This window comes from Trichosurus vulpecula, chromosome 1 (assembly GCF_011100635.1).
Source record: "Trichosurus vulpecula isolate mTriVul1 chromosome 1, mTriVul1.pri, whole genome shotgun sequence".
NCBI lineage: Eukaryota > Metazoa > Chordata > Mammalia > Diprotodontia > Phalangeridae > Trichosurus > Trichosurus vulpecula.
The window spans coordinates 269,027,290-269,048,607 of record NC_050573.1 but is presented as its reverse complement, the minus strand read 5'-3'; the positions used below and the strand labels follow the sequence as shown (position 1 = coordinate 269,048,607).

The following is a 21,318-nucleotide window of genomic DNA, read 5'->3' as shown; positions in this document are numbered from 1 at the left end:
ACAGATCACTTAATTGGACTTGTAACTTAAAAAAAAACTAGAAAAAGAACAAATTAAAAACCCCCAATTGAGCACCAAATTGGAAATTCTGAAAATCAAAGGTGAAATAAATAAAATTGAAAGTAAAAAAAAAACTATTCAGCTAATAAAACTAGGAACTGGTTTTATGAAAAAAAGTTAGATAAGCCATTCATTAATTTGATTAAAAAAGGAAGAAGAAAACCAAATATCAAAATGAAAATGAACAAATATTCATTATTCAGTATCAAAAATGAAAAGGGCAAAATCACCACTAATGAAGAAGAAAGTAAAATAATCATTAGGAAGCATTTTGTCCAACTATATGCCAACAAATTTGACAATCTGAGTGAAATTGATGAATACTTATGAAAATAAAAATTACCTAGGTTAACAGATCAGGAAATAGAATGCCTAAATAAGCCCATCTTAGAAAAAGAAATTCAGTAAGCCATTAATGAATGCCCTAAGGAAAAAATCCCCAGGGCCTGATGGGTTCACGAGTGAATTATACCAAACATTTAAAGAATAATTAATTCTAATACTATAAAGTATTTGGAAAAATAGGTGAAGAAAGAGTCCTATCACACTTCTTTCATGACACAAATATGGTGTTGATACCTAAACCAGGAAGAACTGAAACATAGAAAGAAAATGATAGACCAATTTCCCTAATGAATATTAATACAAAAATTTTGAACAAAATACTAGCAAGGTAATTATAGCAATATATCACAAGGATGATACACTATAACTAGGTGGGATTTATACCAGGAATGAAGGGTTGATACAATATTAGCAAAACCTTCAACATAATTGACCATATCAATAACAAAACCAACAGAAATCATATGATTATCTCAATAAATGCTGAAAAAGCTTTTGACAAAATATGGCACCCATTCCTATTAAAAAAACACTAGAGAACATAGGAATAAAGTGAGCATTCCTTAAAATGATAAGGTGTATCCATCTAAAACCATCAGCAACCATTGTCTGTAATGGGTTATAAGCTAGAGGTCTTCCCAGTAAGACCAGGAAGCAAGGATGCCCATTATCAACATAATTATTCAATATAGTACTAGAGATGTTAGCTTTAGCAATAAAAGAAATCAAAGGAATTAGAATAGGCAATGAGGAAACAAAACTATTCCTCTTTCCAAATGACATGATACTACACTTAGAGAACCCTAGAGAATCAACTAAAAAAACTACTTAAAATAATTAACAAATTTAGCAACGTTGCAGGATATAAGATAAATCCACATAAATCATTAGCATTTCTTTATATGAAACAAGAAAGCCCAGCACCAGGAGATAGAAAGAGAAATTCCATTTAAAATAACTATAAACGATATAAAATACTTAGCAGTTTACTTGCCAAGACAAACCCAGGAAATATATGAACACCATTGAAATCACTTTTCACACAAATCAAGTCAGATCTAAACAACTGGAAAAATATCAGTTGCTCATGGATAGGCAAAGCCAACATAAAAACGACAATTCTACCTAAGTTAATTTATTTATTCAGTGCCATAGCAAACTACCAAAAATTATTTTATACAGCTAGAAAAAATGATGAAGTTTATCTGGCAGAATAAAAGGTTAAGGATATCAAGGCAATTAATGAAAAAAATGCCAGATCTCAAACTATATTATAAAGCAGTAATCATCAAAACTATCTGGTACCAGCTAAGAAATAGAGTGGTGCAACAGTGTGCTAGATTAGGTACATAAGACACAATAATAAATGACCAGAGTAACCTAGTACTGATAAACTCAATGACCCCAGCCTTTGGGATAAGAATTCATTATTTGACAAAAACTGCTGCGGAAAACGAGAAAACAATAGGTCACAAACTAGGTATAGACCAACATTTCACACGATATACCAAGATAAGGTCAAAATGGGTACATGACTTAGACATAAAGGGTGACACTATAAGCAAATAGAAAGCAAGGAATAGTCTATCTGTCAGATCTATGAAAAAGGGAAGAATTCATGACCAAACAAAGATAGAGAACATTATGAAATGTAAAATAGATAGTTTTGATTATATTAAATTAAAAAGTCTTTGCACAAACAAAACCAATGTAACCAAGATTAGAAGGGAAGTAGAAATCTGGGAAACAATTTTTACAGCCAGTGTCTCTGATAAAGGCCTTATTTCTAAAACATAGAAAGAACTAAGTGAAATTTATAAGGAAACAAGCCATTACCCAATTGATAAATGGTCAAAGGATATGAATAGGCAGTTTTCAGATGAAGAAATCAAAGCTAATTATGGGCATATGAAGAATTGTTCTAAATCACTTCTGATTAGAGACATGCAAATTAAAACAGCTCTGAGGTACCACCTCACACCCATCAGATTGGCTAATATAACAAAAAAGGAAAATGACAAATGTTGGAGGGGATGTGGGAAAATTGGGACACATGCACCATTGGTACAGTTGTGAACTGATCCAAGCATTCTGGAGAGCAATTTGGAACTATACCCAAAGGGCAACCAAACTGTGCATACCCTTTGATCTAGCAATTCCACGACTATGTCTGTATCCCAAAGAGATCATAAAATGAATTAAAAGGACCTACATGTACAAAAATATTTTAGCAGCCCTTTTTCGGGTGTGGCAAAACACTGGAAATTGAGGAGATACCCATCAGTTGGGGAATGGCTGAACAAGTTGTGGCATGTGAATGTAATGGAATACTATCGTGCAGTAAGAAATGAGGGACAGGCAGATTTTAGAAAAACCCTGTAAAGACGTGTACAAATTGAATCAAAGTGAAATGAGCAGAACCAGGAGACCAGTGCACAGTATCACCAACAGTGTGACGATCAACTATGAATTATTCAGCTCTTCACAGCAACACAAAGATCCAAGACAAATACAAAGGACTCATGAAGGAAAATGCTATCCACATACAAATAAAGAACTGATGGACTCTGAATGCAGATCAAAGCATACCTTCTTCACTTACTTCATTGTTTTTGTCAGGTTTTTTTTTTTCTTTTTGATGTTTCTTCTTTCATAACTGTGACTAATATGGAAATATGTTTTACATGATAGCCCATGTATAACCTATATCAATTACCTTCCATTTTAGGAAGGGTGAGGGGAGGGAGGAAGAAAAAATTTAGAACTAAAAATCTTGTAAAATGAGTGCTAAACATTGTCTTGATGTAATTGGGGGGGGATAATATACTATAAACTAAAAAAAAAAAAACAACATAAGTGGTAGAAGCTTGCATTAATAGCTAATGCTATGTAATGTGGAATATCTGTGGAATTTGGGGCAACAGAAATACACACAGACCAGCCTTATACCTAGCATTCAGTGATGAGATCTTTTTTCCCCCTTGTCTTTGTGGAAGATTCAGAATCAAAAATAGCAACGAGCTTGGCAAAGAGAACCTACAGCTGTTAGCTAAAGGGCAGTCTTCTTTCACACACACTGGGAAAGGCCTGGGCTACACATTGGTCTTTTCAGCCATCCTCATGTGTTCAGAGAGCAATGCAGTCAGTGGGAGCATCTTCAAATAAAAAGACCACCCATAGACCTGTAGGGCAGTGATTCCAAAATGGTTAAAATAATGAAACACAAGTACTTACTGAGCCCTTTTCCAACATGTGTAATTTCAATTCGGTCCAGGCGTCCTAAGTTCTTTGTTTTAATTTGGAATGTATCAGCCTTTTTTAAAAAGAAAAAGAGGTGAGATGATTAAAATGTAATACATCAAAGCATGAAAACAAGAATGTTTGGCTTGCTCAGGTTTGAGTCTACAGCAAATACATTCAACAGAAAAATACCAGGTGGATAACAGGATGAATTATTGTTACTAATGAATGCCTTTAATATATGTTCTAGGCTGATAATATGCCTTCCTTTAAATAGGAAAAAGTGTACTTTTTCAGTCTTTTCTTGATGCTTTTTAACCTTGCATAGGGGACATAAGAGATATGGTGGCTCTATACAATGGAAGGTGTCAGGCATACAAAGAAATGCACTTTTTATTATTGTTATCTACTATACACAGACTGACTAAAAACAGAAATATGATAAAAATAGAATAGTGATTTTTTTTATTCTTTTGTCCTACTGCTTGAAACTTTTTTTCTATGTCTGGGGTCTAAAACATAGGATATTCTTTTGAAATATGAGAAGAAAACATAGTTTCCCTTAATAACATTTCTGCCAAACATCTGTAACCATACAGAAAGACAAATAGGAGGCTATGATTCGAAGGGAAGCCCTAGTCAGCCTACTTACTATTTTCTTCTTGTCACCTTAATGTTACCTCATGTTCCTAGCCTCATCCTCCTTCCCTCTCACTGTCTGACTGTTTTTATCATGTACCATTAGTGACAAACTCTGAACATACCTTTTCCTTTCTTAGGGGTGTTAGAAAAGGATTTTCATTCTTTTGTGCACTATTTCTCAATTTGTTTCCCCAAATGCTTCCCAGGATTTGGATTGTCATTATACTTTCAAGAGTGCAGACATCTAAGCAGGTCAACTATAAACCTGCTGGCCTAGTGAAACGAGTTCTTTGGGATGGAGTCCAACTCAAGTCGTGGTTGATTAGGGCTCGCTATTTAGCCAAGAATCCAAAGTAACTAGGGTCACCACTTATAGATTAACAGATAACTTATGTTGCAGGTTTGTGTTGGTTGATAAACTGAGAGCTAGAATGGATTTTTGATGCTCTTCCTTCTCTCCCCCCACCTCTACCTACTACTACCAATAGCTAGCATTTACATAACTCCAGGTTTGCAAAGTGGTGTGTGTGTGTGTGTGTGTGTGTGTGTGTGTGTGTGTGTGTGTGTGTGTGTAAAATATCATCTGATTCATACAACCTTTGGAGGTAGGCACTATTATCATCTCCATTTTACAGATGAGGAAACTAATGCTGAGAGAGATTAAATGACTTGCCCAGCTCTGAGGCAGGCAGGATTCAACCTCAGAGCTTCCTGACTTCAGGTCTTGAACTCTATGTGCTCTATTGCTAGATATCTAGCCTCTTCATTTTATAAACATGCATACGCAATCCCATCCTAACAGAGAAATCAGAGTCAACACTGCTTTGATGCTTCTTTGATGGCTGTTTTCTAGGATTTTATTGTTTCCATCCTGGCTGTCTCATTTCTTATTGGATGTGGCTCCCAGATGACAATCACTGACTTGAATAGAAAAAGTTATGGTGCAACGCCACCAGGTTCAAGTTTCACTACAATATAGGTGATTACGTGAAAAGTAACCAATATTTCATCTCACCAACTACAAAGAAAAGGGCAGAGTTTAAGCAACTTGCTTAAGGTTGTACCGGTAGAAAAAGGTAGAATCAAGGTTTGAACCTATGTCCTCTTACTCTTAGTCAAAAGCTCTTTTCCTTAGACCACACTACATATAGCATATATACCTTCATCTATATTTAGAGGGTCTAGTTTAGATATAGATTTAGACATCTAGGGGTCTACGTGACCAGGGCAAGACCTAAATACCAATGGCGACTATTACCTTTTTATGTGTATTTTCCTTTAAGCTGAAGTAGTTTGACTTACATGAACAGATGCTAAGTGAAGTGAGCAGAACCTGGAGAACATCGTATACATTAACAGCTATATTATACAATGAATAACTGCGAATGACTTAGCTATTCTTATCAATACAATGATCCAAGACAATTCTGAAGGACTTAAGATGAAAAATGCTATCCACCTCCAGAGAAAGAACAGGAGTCTGAATAAAGATTGAAGTATATTTTTTAAAAATTTTCTTTACTTTTCATCTTGTTTTTTTGCTTTTTTCACAATACGATTAATATGGAGATATGCTTTGCATGACTGCACATGTATAACCTAAATCAAATTGCTTGCCATCTCAGGAATATGGAGGAAAGAAAGGGAAGGAGAGAATTTGGAATTCAAATTTAAAAAAATATATAAAATTGTTTTACGTGTAATTGAAAAAAAAAATGTTTAAAAAATAAATAAAATGAAGTACTTTGGGTGAGAGAGGACCTGAAGAGTGATGCTCCTGATTGACAATGTAGAGTAATAGGGCTGGGGAAAAGCAGAGAGGAGCAGTAGCAACATCTACTGCATTCTAAGAGGGCTAGAGATAAAGGTAGCATTGTGTAAGAATCGAAATATGCACCAAAGACAATAATATACTTGATAATGATTATGATAGATACCTCTTATATAGCACCTACTATGTGCCATGTACTGCTTTAAGCACTTTGTAAGTATTATCTCATTTGGTCCTCATGACAACCCTGGGATATAGGTGCCATTTTTATCTCCATTTAACATTTGGGAGAACTGAGGCAGACAGATCTTAAGTGACTTTCTCAAGGTCATGCAGCTACTAAGTGTATGAGGCTAGAATTGAACTCAGGTCTTTGTACCTCCAAGCCACCATATCATTTAGATGATGATGATGATGATGATGATGATGATGACGGTGATGATGACAGCTAGCATTTATATAATGCTTTAAAATTTGCAAAGTACTCTACACACATTATTTCATTTGACAAATGTTATCCTGTGCTGGCTGTTATATATAATCCACGCTCTTCAAAAGTTTATTATATGAAAGAGGAGAATTTGTAAAAGATGAATAAAGATACAAACTGCTGGCCTAATGTGAGGTAACACAAATTTACCCTATATCTAGGTACTAGAAGATATAAATCCATCAGCACTTGGAGTATCTATGATTCTGTGGTTCCTTCCTTAGTAGGTGTGGATGCTTCTTGATTGACACATCTTTCAGACTCTCTATGACTTAGTAGATGGCTTTTAAGGAAACTGGAATCATCTCAATAACATGATAAGGCCCTGAATCAGAATGTCAATTGAGGTGCATAAATGGCCCTTTAAAAGATAGCAGGAAATCAAAAGTAAGAAATGGGAAGAGTATTTATGCAGGTATGTCAGTGACTTAGGAAAAAAAGAAATAGTTTCATAAGGATTCAATCTACATATTCAAAGATGTTAAAGGCTGTATTAGACAAGCTCGGGGAAAGTTGTGGGCAGACCCAAATTTCCACAGTGTTCTAGTTAAAAAGAATACATAAAGTTATGAGGTCAACATTTAGAAAATGTTTTGAATTAAATACAGATCAATTTAGAAAATTGCCATTTGTGATGCACTGTTCTGGGTAATGAGGACACAATGAGAAAAGAAGGAAGTTTCCATAAGAAGTTTATATTCTACTAAGAGAAAAAGTTAAAAAAGAAGCAGGATAAAATGTTCACTTTATAGAGGGCTTTTCCACTAGAAAATGATACTACATAACAGTGTGGCTGACTTATTTCACAAAACATAAACTTTTCAAAACTCACCTTTCCCATTTCAAAAGGATTTGAGTGCTCCAATGACTCAGTGAGAAGAAAAGATTCAGAGGTGCTTTGATTTCCGAAGAGGGTGATGTGCACCTTGCCATTAGTCCCTGCTCCTTTAACATCACCTGTATACACTTTAATTTGATATACATTCATATCAGCTTTGGAGCCTTTTTCTTCACGTGAATTATGAGTCATTTCAGCAGTTGTTTCAATTCCTCTTTTGCCCATAATGTAAGAGACTGAGATTTTTTTCTGAATTTCAGGCTTATCAGCATTCATGACAAACTTTCTGCCAAATAAATTAAATATAGCTACAAGTTATGTAGAGTACTTTAACTGAGAAGGATTGAAAGCTCTGGATAAAATAGATTAACCAAAAAGAAAAGTCTAGAACTTTGCTTTCTGAGGTTTACTTGACCAGATAGTGTTCAGGATTTTGAGAAATGAATTCACTTGCAATGTTGCAGAAGGGCTGAACAGCACAACTTTCTATTATGTTAGAATCACCATCTCACTCTCCAAGAGAGAACTGAGGTACAAAGCCTATTTAATTTTTACTTAGAAGAAACATGGAAAGTTCAATGGGTTTCTCACTGGGTGGAAACAGTACTCAGAACCAGCCCTGGAAAAAAACAAACTGGGGAATAGGAATAGTTCACCTTCTCCACTTACCACCTGCTCTTTCTGTGCCCCTCCTTTTTTCCTTTCAGTGAAACATCTCCCATCCTACCATTCTGAAGAGGTTCTCTTGTGGTCATGACTAAGGGAACTTGCAGACCTTCTAGCCTAACCTTTATTTCAACAATATTCCATTCTAAAATTTGCCCAAAGAGTAATAATGCAGTCCTTTCTTTGCTTGAAGTATTCCTAACAAAAGGAGACACAATGACCAATCCCCCAAATGGAAAACCCATTCCACTTTATGATGACTCTAACTATTAGGGAGTTTTTCCTTACATGTAGCCAAAATCTTCCCCTTTGTGGCTTCTCCTCATTGCTGTGAGTACCACCCAGAAGCAAAGCAAAAAGAAAAAGTTTATTCTGGTTTTCACATGACATGGTGGCCTGAGTTCCCCTTTCCATTCTTCCCTTCATTCCTAGCTACTAAGTCATCTCTCCTGAGATCCTGAGTTCCTTCATTTGATCCTCTTAGATAGTACTATGCCATATTATATAGCATTATAGCCAAGCCCTCCACCATTCTAATTGTGCTTCCATGGACATCTTAAAATGTAAAAGTAAAAAGTGAACAAAATGTTCCAGATTCATTCTGAATAGCAGGATTATAATCTTATAAATTGGTGGCATTGTGGATAGAGCACCTGTCCTGGAGTCAGGAGGACCCAAGTTCCTGAGTTCAAATTCTGCCTCAGACACTGACTAGCTATATGACCATAGGCAAGTCACTTAACCCTGATTGCCTACAGACAAGTGAGTAAATGAAAGAATGAATAAATAAATAAATAAATTTGGCCCTTTTACAGTAAGCATCTCTTGAGGCATACTCTCATTGACTTTGTGGTCCATTAATCCCCAAATCTTTTTCAGATGATTGCTGTGTAGCCGTGCCTCTCCCATCTTATACTTTAAAAGCTGATCTTTTAACCTAAAATTTTACACTTACCCCAATAAAGTTTCAATTTATTGGATTCAGTCCAACATTCTATCTTGTTGAAACAACTAGGTGGCACAGTGGATAGAGCACCGGCCATACAGTTAGGAAGACCTGAGTACAAATCCAGCCTTAGACACATATTAGCTGTGTGACCCTGAACAAGTCACTTAACCTCCATATCCCTCAGTTTCGTTAACTATAAAAAAGGGAATAATAACAGTACTTACCTTACAGGGTTGTTGTGAGGTTCAAATGAATTAATATTTGTAAAGAGCTTAGCACAATGCCTGACACATAATAGGTAACATATAAATGTTTATTTGTTTTCCCTTGGGATATTTTTAGACCATGTCTCTATTGTTCAACAAGCCAGCTCTTCATTTGCCACCAGCTGTTCTACTTAGTTTCAACTCCATCATCATCTTCGTTATGCTCCACCCAGGATAAACATGTCTCCAGGAAAACTCATCATCATGGGAATTGTTTCAGCTTTGCTTCTCACAACTCATCAATACTCTCAGTTATTTTTTATATTTTTGTTTTGAATTGAAGGGGAGAGTAAAAAAAGCTCCGCCAATGACTTCTCTTTATCGAGGGCTCCATATCTCAGTTACCTTTTCATTTCTACCAACTAATGGAGCTGGCTAGTTTCAACTCCATCATTTTCTTCATTCATGCCCCCACCCCAAGTACCATCTATCATTTTCCCTCACTTTCCACTTTTCCCTTTTCAGCTTTCTTTTATTTATTGTAAATTAGATTGTAAATTCCTTAAGGGCAGTGGTTATCTGTATCTTTCTTATTTGTAACCCCAGAATTTAGCATAGTGCCTAACACACAGCAGGTGATTAATAAATATTTATTGTATTAGTTATCTTGCCTAGCTTTTCACCATCTCTGCATTTTTCCAAATCATTGATAAAAATGAGAAAATGTACAGGGACAGACAAGGACAAATCTCTAGAGTGATCTCATTCCAAACTGGCGTTTAATTTTTGTGACTATTCTTTTATTCTCATCCATCAGCCAGTTCTGAATCTTAGTCATCTTGTGTTCTAATCTATATTATCCCTATATTGCCCACCAAAATGGCGCGGAGAATTTCGTTGAATGTTTGTACCTATGTTTATGACATCTGCAGCATCCTTCTCATCTATTTTTCTTGTGACTATGTCAATAATTGAAATAAGTTTAGTCTGGCATTTCCTGTTTTTCATGAAAACATGCTGGCTTTTTTGACCACTCCTTTTCTCAATCTTCAAAAACATTACTCGATTAACATCCTAAAATTTTGCCAGGAATTGAAGTTAAGTTTAATTGCTTATTGCTTTTTGAGTCCATTCTTCATATTTTTGTAAACTGTCACATTTGTACTTCTTTAGTACTGTATCATCTCTCCTGTACTCCATAGCCTTTCAGAGATCAGCAATAACATCAGCAAGTTCTTTCAGGAACCTAAATCTAATCTATCTGTGACAAACTTCTTTAAGGGTGAATAGGTGTTGCCTTTCCAATCTTTGGTGTTAATTTTCAATGAGCCATTTTTGTACTGTCTTTTCAAGTCTCAAAACAAAAGCAAAGGATGATTTGAGCAGCTCTTCCTCTGTCATCCATTATTTATTATCCTATGTACTCCCTCATCCTGAAGCAATTGTACTGTTGTACCTCTTCATTTGCCCATTACTTGCTAATACCCCCGTCCCCATCCTGTTTTGTTATATTTAGCCTTTACCTCCAAGTTGCTAATTTTGAGTTTTATCACTCTTGATATTTTTCTTATAGGCAGCCAGGTGGTGCTGTGCACAGAGCACCAGACCTGGAAGGAAGAATGAAATTCAAACCAAGCCTCAGGCACCTACTAGCTTGCTCTGCCTCAGTTTCCTTGTTAAATAGGGATAATAATAGCACCGACCTTCCAAGGCTGTGGTGAGGATGAATTAAGATAATATTTGTAAAGTTCTCAAAAACCTTAAATTGATGCTAGCTGTCACCAATCATCATCGTTACTATAGGATTATGCATTGTTTTTGCATTTATCTTGTGATACCTAGCTTTGTGCTGATTCAATTAGGTCAGCTGGGTTGCACAGTGGGTAGCGTGTCAGGCCTGGAGTCAGGAAGAATGAATTTAAATCTGGCCTCCGACTGCGTACTAGCTATAAGTTCCAAGGCAAATCAATTAACCTCAGCAAGTCACTTAACCCTGTTTGCCTCAGTTTCCTCATCTATAAAATGCACTGGAGAAGGAAATGAAAAACCACACTAGTGTCTTGTCAAGAAAACCCAAATGGGATAACAAAGAGCTGGGCATGACTGAAAAAAAAACTCAACAATAATTGAGGCTTAGAGTTGTGATCTAAGCGATGTTGGTCTTGCTTTCAGTGGTTCAGATTGTGACCCAGCCATACATTCCTATCCTATGTTGCTTTTTTCCATATCCTTCTTTAAGTAACCTACTGAAATTCCATCAGTATCTATTCTGAGTCTGTCTTCTATATCTCTTAACATTGCATAGACAACAATGGAGAGCATGGTCTCTCCATTACTATTTCTTCACTCTTGCTATATGACTGAATCACTTCTTCTTTAGGCATATATTTCTTTGATAATGCCACTTGGACCATTTCTCCACTAAAGTTGTTTTTTTTGTTGTTGTTGACAACTTGCTAAATTGTACTCATGCCCATGTTTATTCCTGATTTGCTCTTTAGGGGACCTGAAATTTTAATTTTTGGAGGCTGCTGAATTTTTTTTCATAAAGGGATCCCCTATAAATGGTATCATAGATGTTCTTGTTTGCAGATGACATTGTCTTGATTGTATCAAGTCTTAGAACAATCACAAGACCTCAGAAATGACATTTATAATCATTCAAGAGTTTGATCTAATATCAGATAGGGTGAAAATAACAAGTGGGTAAAGAATGCTTATTGCTCAGAATATGATATGAACTTTAATGGCTAGCCAATCAAACATGTACATATATTTACATACCCATGCATATGTGTTTCTGTATGTATACATGTGTGGACACATGAACATATAGGCATACATACAAACATATGTGTATATGTATACACATGTATATGTGTATATATGTATATATGTGTATGTGTATACACACACACACACACACACACACACACATATATAGCTACAGATGGGCCATGAGTTGTGCCCACAATTGACTATGAACAAACATGAGAGTAGTCTAGATTGCATTTGGGAAATTTTGCAGTGCTTTATATGACCCCAAGCTTCTCTTGAAACAAAGGTTCTTCTTAACTCCAATATTCTTCTACTGATGCTGTATAGTTATGAAACAAAGAATACAGCAACCTCCAATCATTTGTGTGACTGTAAAATGTTGTGGTTTTTAGGGCATTTATTTTTTAATTGTTGATTGATATGTGTGTAATTTGTTCTCATGATGATGTTTGGGGGAGTGGAAGGTAGGTATAAAGGTTGGTGATTCTTAATTTTTTGAATTGATAACTTTTTTATAAGTGAAAATAATTTTGAATTTTCCATGTGTTTGTTATCCTTCTTCCTTTCAGGCATTTTAAGATCTGCTCCCTTAGTGCTCTCTTGTGGGCTCTAGCCTAGATCTCCTTTGCTTACCCTCATTCTAGTGTGGCTGCTCTTGTCTTTTTTCTACAGTGCCACATGGAAAACCCCTAATCTGTTTATTGGTAACTCTGACAGTCACTATGCAGAAATGGCAGCTTTCTTAAATATTCTATGGCAGTGCCATAGAATTGATTTTTTTAGTCATTTCCAAAGAGTAACAAAATTCCTCCTCTGTTGGTAGCTGATTAAATAACTTTCTGTGGTGTTAATGTGATTACAGATCTTCTCTGCCCATTCATCCCATTAATAGGCCTCAGGTAGAGCTAGTTAAGGGAAGCTTGATTAGGGGAGGCTTGTTTGTAACTTTTGCTAACTAGGTATTAAGGCCCAGGCCCACACCCTTTTGCTGATTAGGCCCTTGGGCCCTAAAGAAGGGTATATACACTCCGAGGGTAGCCATTAAGCTCAGAGAGAACTAGAAGGGCTGAGAGAAAGACTGAGAGAGACTGAGAGATGGAGAAAGAGGCTCTCAGAACTTAGGGAGGGGAGGACTCAGGCAAGCCGACAGTTAGGGTTTGTGAGTGAATGTTTACGGGAAGGCCCCAGCAGAGGGGAAGGTTACAGGATGGCTTGGCTCCTTGCTTCAATATTGTGTTTTAATTTCCTTGCTATTACATTGAAGTGGACTTACTGGTTTGGGGATACAATTGTTACTGTGTCTAATTGGAATTATTGGTTTTAGAATTTGATCCTCTGGTGTCTGAATAAATGTTTTACTTCTTCTGCCTTCTATATAGAGAGTCTCTTATATTTTGTGATTCCGAACTATTCAGGCATATTCATGGTCACCATCAGTACTGTGAATCTTGCCTTACTGAGACACTATCCCGGGGAACTGATGCTCTCCTTGATGATGGGGTGGAAAAAGTCCAACCTAAGGGAACTAACTAGAAGAATGAAAAAAGGATTGGGAGCCTTGTCTTCCCAGAAGAGAGGAATGATAGGCTGGGAAGTGATACGTCAAAAGTTCCCACTCACATATAAAGTCACAAAACAAGCTGAAGGACAGTATTTTCTATTCCTTTGGTTTTTATTTGCCTTTAGTTCACAGGAAGATGCTGATTGTCAGCTAAGGGTGGAAATTGATTTTCCTAACCCTTCTCCACAATATCAATCCAATATAGCCAGAACTCTACCTGCTCAACATGGAAATAATCATAGGTTGATTCCTCAGTCTGTCAAGTTCATACCTAGACTTAGAGAAGGGCTGCCAGTTAAGTCAATAAGCACTTACTAAGGGCTTACTTTGTGCTGGGCACTGTGCTAAGTTCTGGGGTTACAAAAAGAAGCAAAAAGAGTCCCTGCTTTCAAGAAGCTCACAGACAGATGAGAGAGACAGAACTGAAAGAATAAACCAAAAAAACCCAAACCCCTTCCCTTCGTTTGGGCTGCATAGCAAAACTATGTAGTTCCTCTTGCCACAAACAATACCAGTGTGCCCTCCTCTGGTGCTACAAAAACCCGTTTGTAGCTTCATTCATTCATTCATTTGTTCTGTTTTTTGCTGCAGGTCCTTAGCTGTTTTAGTCAAGGCTCTATACTAAGGCCATAGCATTCATCACTCACTCAACCAGTGGTCATTTATTAAGCTTTTACCATGTGCAGGCACTGTGCTAAGCATTGGGGCTGTAAAGACAAAACCAGAAAAACAAACAGAATCATAAAGTCAAAACCTGAATACTTCTGCCATGGGCTGGGGAAGGGGGATTTTTTTTTCCTTTCTAAAACACCTGCAATTTATATCTCTTGTGCCTCTAAGACAAAAATCAGAGTTCCCCTGAGAGCAATTAGCCATTTGTCTTATTGATTTTACAAGAACTTGAATTTTCTGCCCTTTTCCAGAAGGTTGAGATATAGTAGCAGTGGTCTATCACTGCCCCACCCCTACATTAATTCTTCCTCATGGCCTTGCAGCATGGGAATTAGTCTGGCTTGCTTTATGGAGACAGCCTGACCTTGCTTATATCAGTTTGTTTCATTGGCATGTAGAGGAAAAAAATAAGAAATTTACGAATTTGCTAAATGTCTTTCTTCCCAATACCAAAACAACAGATAGACTGTATATCATCATGTTGCCATTTTAAGGGTCAAACTTACTGATTCACTTCAAATACAAAGATGGGCTCTCTTTTTAATGCCTCCATCAGATGCAATGTTTTCACATCTAACTCGCAGCCTGCAAGGAGAAAGAAGACAAAATACTTAACATTTCCTAGATCCTTGTCTGAATTTGATCAGTAAGTAGTTGTCATGTAATATTCTCAGGCAATCAAAACGCAACACAAGGATCTGGTTGTCAGTAATCTTGACAACCTTATGGCTCCCTCAACACAAAGTAGACTTTTCCCCCATAAGTCTCAATGTATAATTTTAATTAAAAATTATAATAATGTCATGATACCCACGTCTAGTTCAAATGGACACATTTAAGACCTCATAACTTTGATTTCAACCTAGTTAACAGCTTAATTCTATATACTAACCAGAATCGTTACTAAAATGAGAAGTACCTAGTCACCTGGCTTTCATTTTCATTATTTTCTTCTAGGAGGAGGGGGACAGGGTTACATTCGCTATAGTTAGCCAGTAGCTGGCCTTCTCCAGGCATTCCAAAATCAGACTCATCATGGTCAGAAAGTTGCTAGTATGTACTCTTTAGTTCTGAAGGAGAAATGGGATCTTATAGATCCAACTACTCTTGTAAATTCTCCCCTCTACACAGACCACTTTCAAATGATAAGGAAGAACAACCAGCATACAATGGAGGCCTCTGCTCTTGTTTTGTAATTGCCAAATAGTTGGAAGACATAGCCATCTTAACTTTAATACACTTTTTTTCCACCATAGAGTTAGGGCCACTTGGTGGAAAGACACCCTCCCTTGGCTAACCATTGTTTGGGCTGAGTGTACATCTTTGGGGTCAAGTAATCATAGGAACTCCATGCTAGAAACATTGCATGTGTACTGAACAATTGCTTCCTCTAAGAAAAAAACTCTCCCTGTGCCCTGGAAAGTAGGTCTGAATGGGGTTTTCTTTCATTCCACATAAAGCATTCAAAAACATATTTGCATTTCTAGTGTCCTACTTTGATGGCCCCTATGAGAAAGGCAAAAACAAAACTTACTTGTTAAGCTGCTGATGGAAAGGTTGGCATACTGTATTTCTCCCAGATCAACAGCCTCCAGGGCAAAAGACTAGACACATACACAAAAATCATAAGTGATCAACTAATATAAGTTAAAATTGGGAAATTTTTTCAAATGAGAAAAGAAACGAACTCTTCAAGAATACTTTTTAGTGAACATAAAATGTAAACTACCTCTTTGTCATCTTTCTGCTGATGTGAATCCTCAATAGGGAGAAGCAGAGCCCGATCTCCCGTGTCTCCATTGTTTCCGAAGATGCAGATACTGACTTGAACCAAACTCTTCAAGTGGAAAAAATTGCTTGAGAATACTGTCACCTGATATCTAACCACTGCCAGGTGACAAGAAGAATACAGTGTAGTTATTGCTATAAACACACCTTTTACAAACCTGCTGTTAAAATATGATGGTAGATTTTTTTCGAGACAAGGTACACCATAACAAATGGGTGAACACATCCAGCCATGACAGTGAAATGAACTCAGTTGATGTTCCCAGGCTTTGCTGCAATTTTAATTCCTCAGTGCCTATGAAATGCTTAGCAATGATACGAATGCAACAATCCACAAAAATATATTTTTATTTTAAAGGTCTATAATGTAACAACGTTCATACTTTCCAACCAGTGTTTGAAGCATAACAGATTTCACAATAAATGTTATATAATTGTTTTGCATTAAATAAAACATGTTTCGATTCTTGAGGGTTTGGGGAATCTTTTTTCTTCCTTCTGAGAAGAGACTAACTTTAGGTCATACAAATCTTAATTCTACAGTAACTGGTATGTAAGCTCACAACTTCTGGGAATTTTATGGATTTTAACTGTAGTCATAAAATTCAGTGATCTCTTGGAATGTTCAGGCTGATATTTCATACTGTTTTATTATATCATACTCTGAGCAGACCAGTAGCTGAAAATAAGCAATGTGAAAAGATTCTAGAAGTTTCAAAATCTCAGTGCCTTAAGTATTTTAGAGGCAAGGGTGATTTTGAGGAAAGGAGATGAAAAAAAAAAAGAAGTCCTAAAGATACAGATGTGATACTCAGTGGCTTAATAGGAAAAAAATATGTAATAGAAAAGAGGTGCATTTTGAATAGAAATAAAGATATGCACAACATGCTAAGGGGCTCCTAGCATATCATGAATCAGTACCTCTTTCTCTTATAGGTATTTGGAAGGGTTGTGTTTAGGGAAGGATAATGTCTTCCTTCCCTGTCTATCTACTTAAGCCAATAAAAAGAAGTCTTAAAAAAGGGAGAAAAATAGCCCAAGTGACTGTATTGAGGAGACAGATTTCCAAAGCACAAAGGGCAGACAACCTTTATGAGAAGGAAAGCACTCCAAATCCCCAGTGACCATCACATTTGGCAAAAAATAAAAATAAAAATTCAAGCAAAGAAAGGTTGATTTTGCCTCCATTTCTTAGACAGAAAAGCTGAGGACAAGGCTACAGGGAATTTAACAAAGAAGAAAGGAATTATATATTGTTTGACTAAATAAGGATTGGGAAGAATACAAGAAAGATGTCCATAGGACATTCTCTCTCCTTTATCTCATCTCTCACTTCCCTGGTGGCCAGAGGATGTCAGATGAGATTTGCTCCTCATCCTCCCTGTCTCCTCTGTTCCTCCCTGACCTCATTGTCCCATCCTTTCTTCAGGAGGCCTGAATTTGTTTTCTGGTAGGCAGAGCCACAACTAACACCAACAGAGATCCTTGAATTCCATTTTCACATGTTCACATTTCTATGTATCTTTAGGGTTATAGCCTCAATTTGTGGAATCAGTTTTGATGGATTTGTATATTAAGTTAGAAATTCTTCTGATTCAACATGCTTGCTAGTCCTCATTAAATATTTCTCTCCTTTTCTACTCTCTGCTATTTTGATGCCTCTACTTGAAAGATCATTTCCATGTTATTAATCTGCTTCCATTAGCCTAGGACTATACTAGCCACTTGATGAAAAAAGGTCCTGAATGATCTTCAGAAAACAGGGACAGTCTTGTTCCCAAGTCCCTTCTTAGAAAAATATTTTTAGGAAATTTTAGATAATGTAGAACAGCATTTAAAGGACTAGAGAGCTGTTAATAGAGAAGGAAAGAAAATATGGGAAGAGATATGGAGAGGAAAAAATGTCTTAGAGAAGGAAAAATAAGGGACCAAAGACAGATCTATTGAAACTCAGGGTGCAGCATTAAAAAATGACAGCAGAAAAAATATTAGCCACAGTTGCTAGACAAATGCTGTTAATAACTACATAAGGAACTATAATATCCCTTTCTCTTATGTGAAAGAAAGTTAATCCATAAAAATGTACTGAATGGAGAATTAGTAGAAAGCTATGATGTGAACTATTCTACTGAAAAAGCAACATTTAGAAGTAGCTCTATAGCTAGAAAGAGTGTTAGTCAAGGAATGTACTTTCTAAATCAATACAATCACGAGGCCTGAATATTTAAGAGATAAGTTTTTCTGGTAGTTCCTGAAAATAACTTCCTGAAGTTACTTTACTATGAAGTTGATTGGAGGGGAGGCAAGGAGAGAGATAATCCTGGATTGATTTCCATGTTTTCTGTGGGGGTTGTAATAGTTTGCCAATATGTAAGGAGCACCTACTGTGTGTTAAGCACACTGTTCATGGTGATAGTTGTGCCTTTAAGTTCTATCTGCAGTGCTTAGTCAACAGATGGAGGAACTATTCTGATAGTTCCATTACTATTATTCCTTGTCCATCTTGCTGCAGAACTAGAGAGAGGATAAATTAAAAGGGAAAAGATGAACAGAATATTTCAGCTACTTTTGCTGTCCAGTAGATCTAATATAGAGATAATGGTGAAATTCTGAGTCAATTATTCAACAAACATGTAGAAAGATATAGATATAAATGTGCATGTATTATATATGTTTTTTAGATATAGATGATACACACATAGCTACAGATATACATAACAATATAGATCTGTAGAGTCAGCTTGTGGCATAGTTGATAGTATTGTGCTGGTTTTGGGATCAGGAAGTGCTGAGTTCAAATACAGCCTCAGACACTTACTAGTTGTGTGACCTTGAGCAAGTCACTCCACTTCTGTTTGCCTCAGTTTCATAAATTGTAAAAAGGAATAATAATAGCACCAACCTCCCAGGATTGTTGTGAGGATCAAATGATGTCACATTTGTAAAAAAGTCTTAGCATAGTACCTGACACATAGTAGGCACTTTACAAATGCTTCTTTACCTTCTCTTACCTTTCCCAATACAGACATAGATGGCTAACACTACGTAAGACCCGTGGAGGATACATTGAAAAAGGAGTTCTGTTTTTTTTCTACTCTCCCAGAAAAGTGATATTCTAAAAGTACCTCCATACCACATAATCCCAGTGCAATAGATAAGTGATAAAACACAGTAACACATATCGAGGTATATATCTCAGCTTCCTACTTAAGTACACACTGAAGACCAGTCAATAATCCTAGCACCCGGGAACACCCTCTTTAAATAATCAATAGACAAACAAACGGACCTTAATGACCTAGTATATTACTAACATAATGCGATAAAAGCTTGTGAAACATCTTTGAACTATATTTGGAAATTTCAAGTGGGTGATTTTTTTTTTCTTGAAGGACACTGCTTTTTTGGCAGCCTTCCACAGACAACATGTTACTCGCACTTTTTTTGTCAAGTGAAGAAAAACAGGAAGCACAAAATCAATTTGGATCAGGGGCTTGTAGGGGAGTGGAGGAAGGAACCAACCCTGACAGAGAAACAGGACTCTTTCACACTTTAGCGTCTGCTCAACAGAACATTGAAGAAGCTCGCTTTGAACTCTGCCTGTACCACTTGCTGTGAGAATTCTTGGACACAGAATGAAATTCTCACAGGCATTTGTGGTTTCAGGCTTCCTCTATTCTAATGTCAAACTACTTTCTTAAAGATTGTATAACAATTTCTACAATACCTGACTATAAGAAGGGGCATCCAAAGGGTTAGATCTTGGGCCCAAAGATATAAAAGTCACTTATGTCATCTGATAGAATGTAACAACTGTAGTATAAGGGATCACTAGAGGATGGAGAACATAAAACTTGCATTCACAAAGAATCATAATCTCCAGAGCAGAAAGAAAATGAATACTGGTATGCTGTAAATCTATCTGGAATTCTTAGTCTGATTTAAATTATTCTAAAGAGAATTTTTAAAACTTTTAATATATATCTTTGTTTTTCTATCAACTTTATTTCTGTAAAAGGGGGAGGAAAAACCAAACAGTTCAGTAAAGCTAACCAATCCATAACCAGATCTGACTCCCTATGCAATATTCCATACCCATAGACTACCCCAACCTTACTTCTACAAAGATAAAAGGGAAGAAGGCACATTTTCTCTTCTCTTCTTTGGAGCCAAGTCTAGTTTTTATAAATGTAGTGTTTCATTAAGTCACTTTTTAAAAGCTAGTAAAATGTACTATTTAAAAAAAACCTGATTGTGATATTAGGAACCATTAGCCTGCAGGATCATTCATCATCTTCAGTACAGATAGATATATACCTACCAGACAGTGCTTCCTTTAATGGCCACTCGACAGGGAACTCAATGCATCTATCTCCATTAAAAGAAAGAGGAAGTGTTTTATTTATAGAACAACTAAAGGTATCCAAGGTTGCTTTATTCTGCATTTTAAAATGATGAACAGACAGCTGAGATGTGCTGGAATGCAATTTCTCCAAACCCAACCGTACTTTATAAAGAGTTCCTAAATCAGAGGGCATGAATACCTAGGAGGCAATGGAACAAGTTAATACCAAATAGGACACTGATTTCTGTGAAATATATTTTCAAGGGTCTTTTGTATGCTGAGGCACATGAAATACACTTAAATGCTATCAAAAATATATAATAAACTATAATTAGTAATGTTGGAACAAGCTATATTTCTTTGAATTAATTACACTTGCAAGAGTCTATTCATAGTTTTATCACATTGATTAAAAAAAATCATTCCTGATACACCACTTACAAAATAACAAGTATAAATACCAGATACTGCATGATTCCTACTTAGTTAAAATTATAATGATTAATTTAATATGCTACAGGTCAGTGTCTAAACTAAGCAATCTAAAAATTAAAAAGAATGGTGAAAGGCAAAGTTTACATTCCATTTTACCTCAAATGCTACTGTATCCTCAGCATGTTGTTCCAGCCTGTTTTCTAGAGTCATTGGGCTTGACTTTCCATAAGTCCCATACAGAATCATAACCAAATGAGGAATATTTGGCCCAATATGTTCATATTCTTGGCCTGATTTTTCTCGAAGCTTCAGAGAAATTTTCCATGTGCCTTCTGAACAAATTAAATATGAATAAAATAAGAGTAAATTTTATAGTAGAATGTGATTTTCACATAAAACTGATAGCCCAGGCAAAATTCATAAAAGGTAACTGAATTTTTACTTTATTTCACTCCCTCGCCCTTCATTAATTATAGGATCATAGGATCAAATTATTTAGACAATGTTCTCAGATTACCTAATATTCATTGAA

The 21,318-nt window shown here is 36.2% G+C and overlaps 1 protein-coding gene across 1 annotated transcript in view; it reads right to left on the bottom strand.

Moving 5' to 3' along the window:
- Positions 1-21,318, bottom strand: part of RP1 (RP1 axonemal microtubule associated) — a 629,473-nt gene that overhangs the window by 19,164 nt on the left and 588,991 nt on the right. Inside the window, 7 exon segments of the mRNA XM_036741155.1 lie at positions 3,640-3,718; positions 7,381-7,672; positions 14,725-14,803; positions 15,753-15,822; positions 15,948-16,105; positions 20,328-20,550; positions 20,943-21,118. Coding sequence (XP_036597050.1) covers positions 3,640-3,718; positions 7,381-7,672; positions 14,725-14,803; positions 15,753-15,822; positions 15,948-16,105; positions 20,328-20,550; positions 20,943-21,118 — 1,077 coding nt within the window.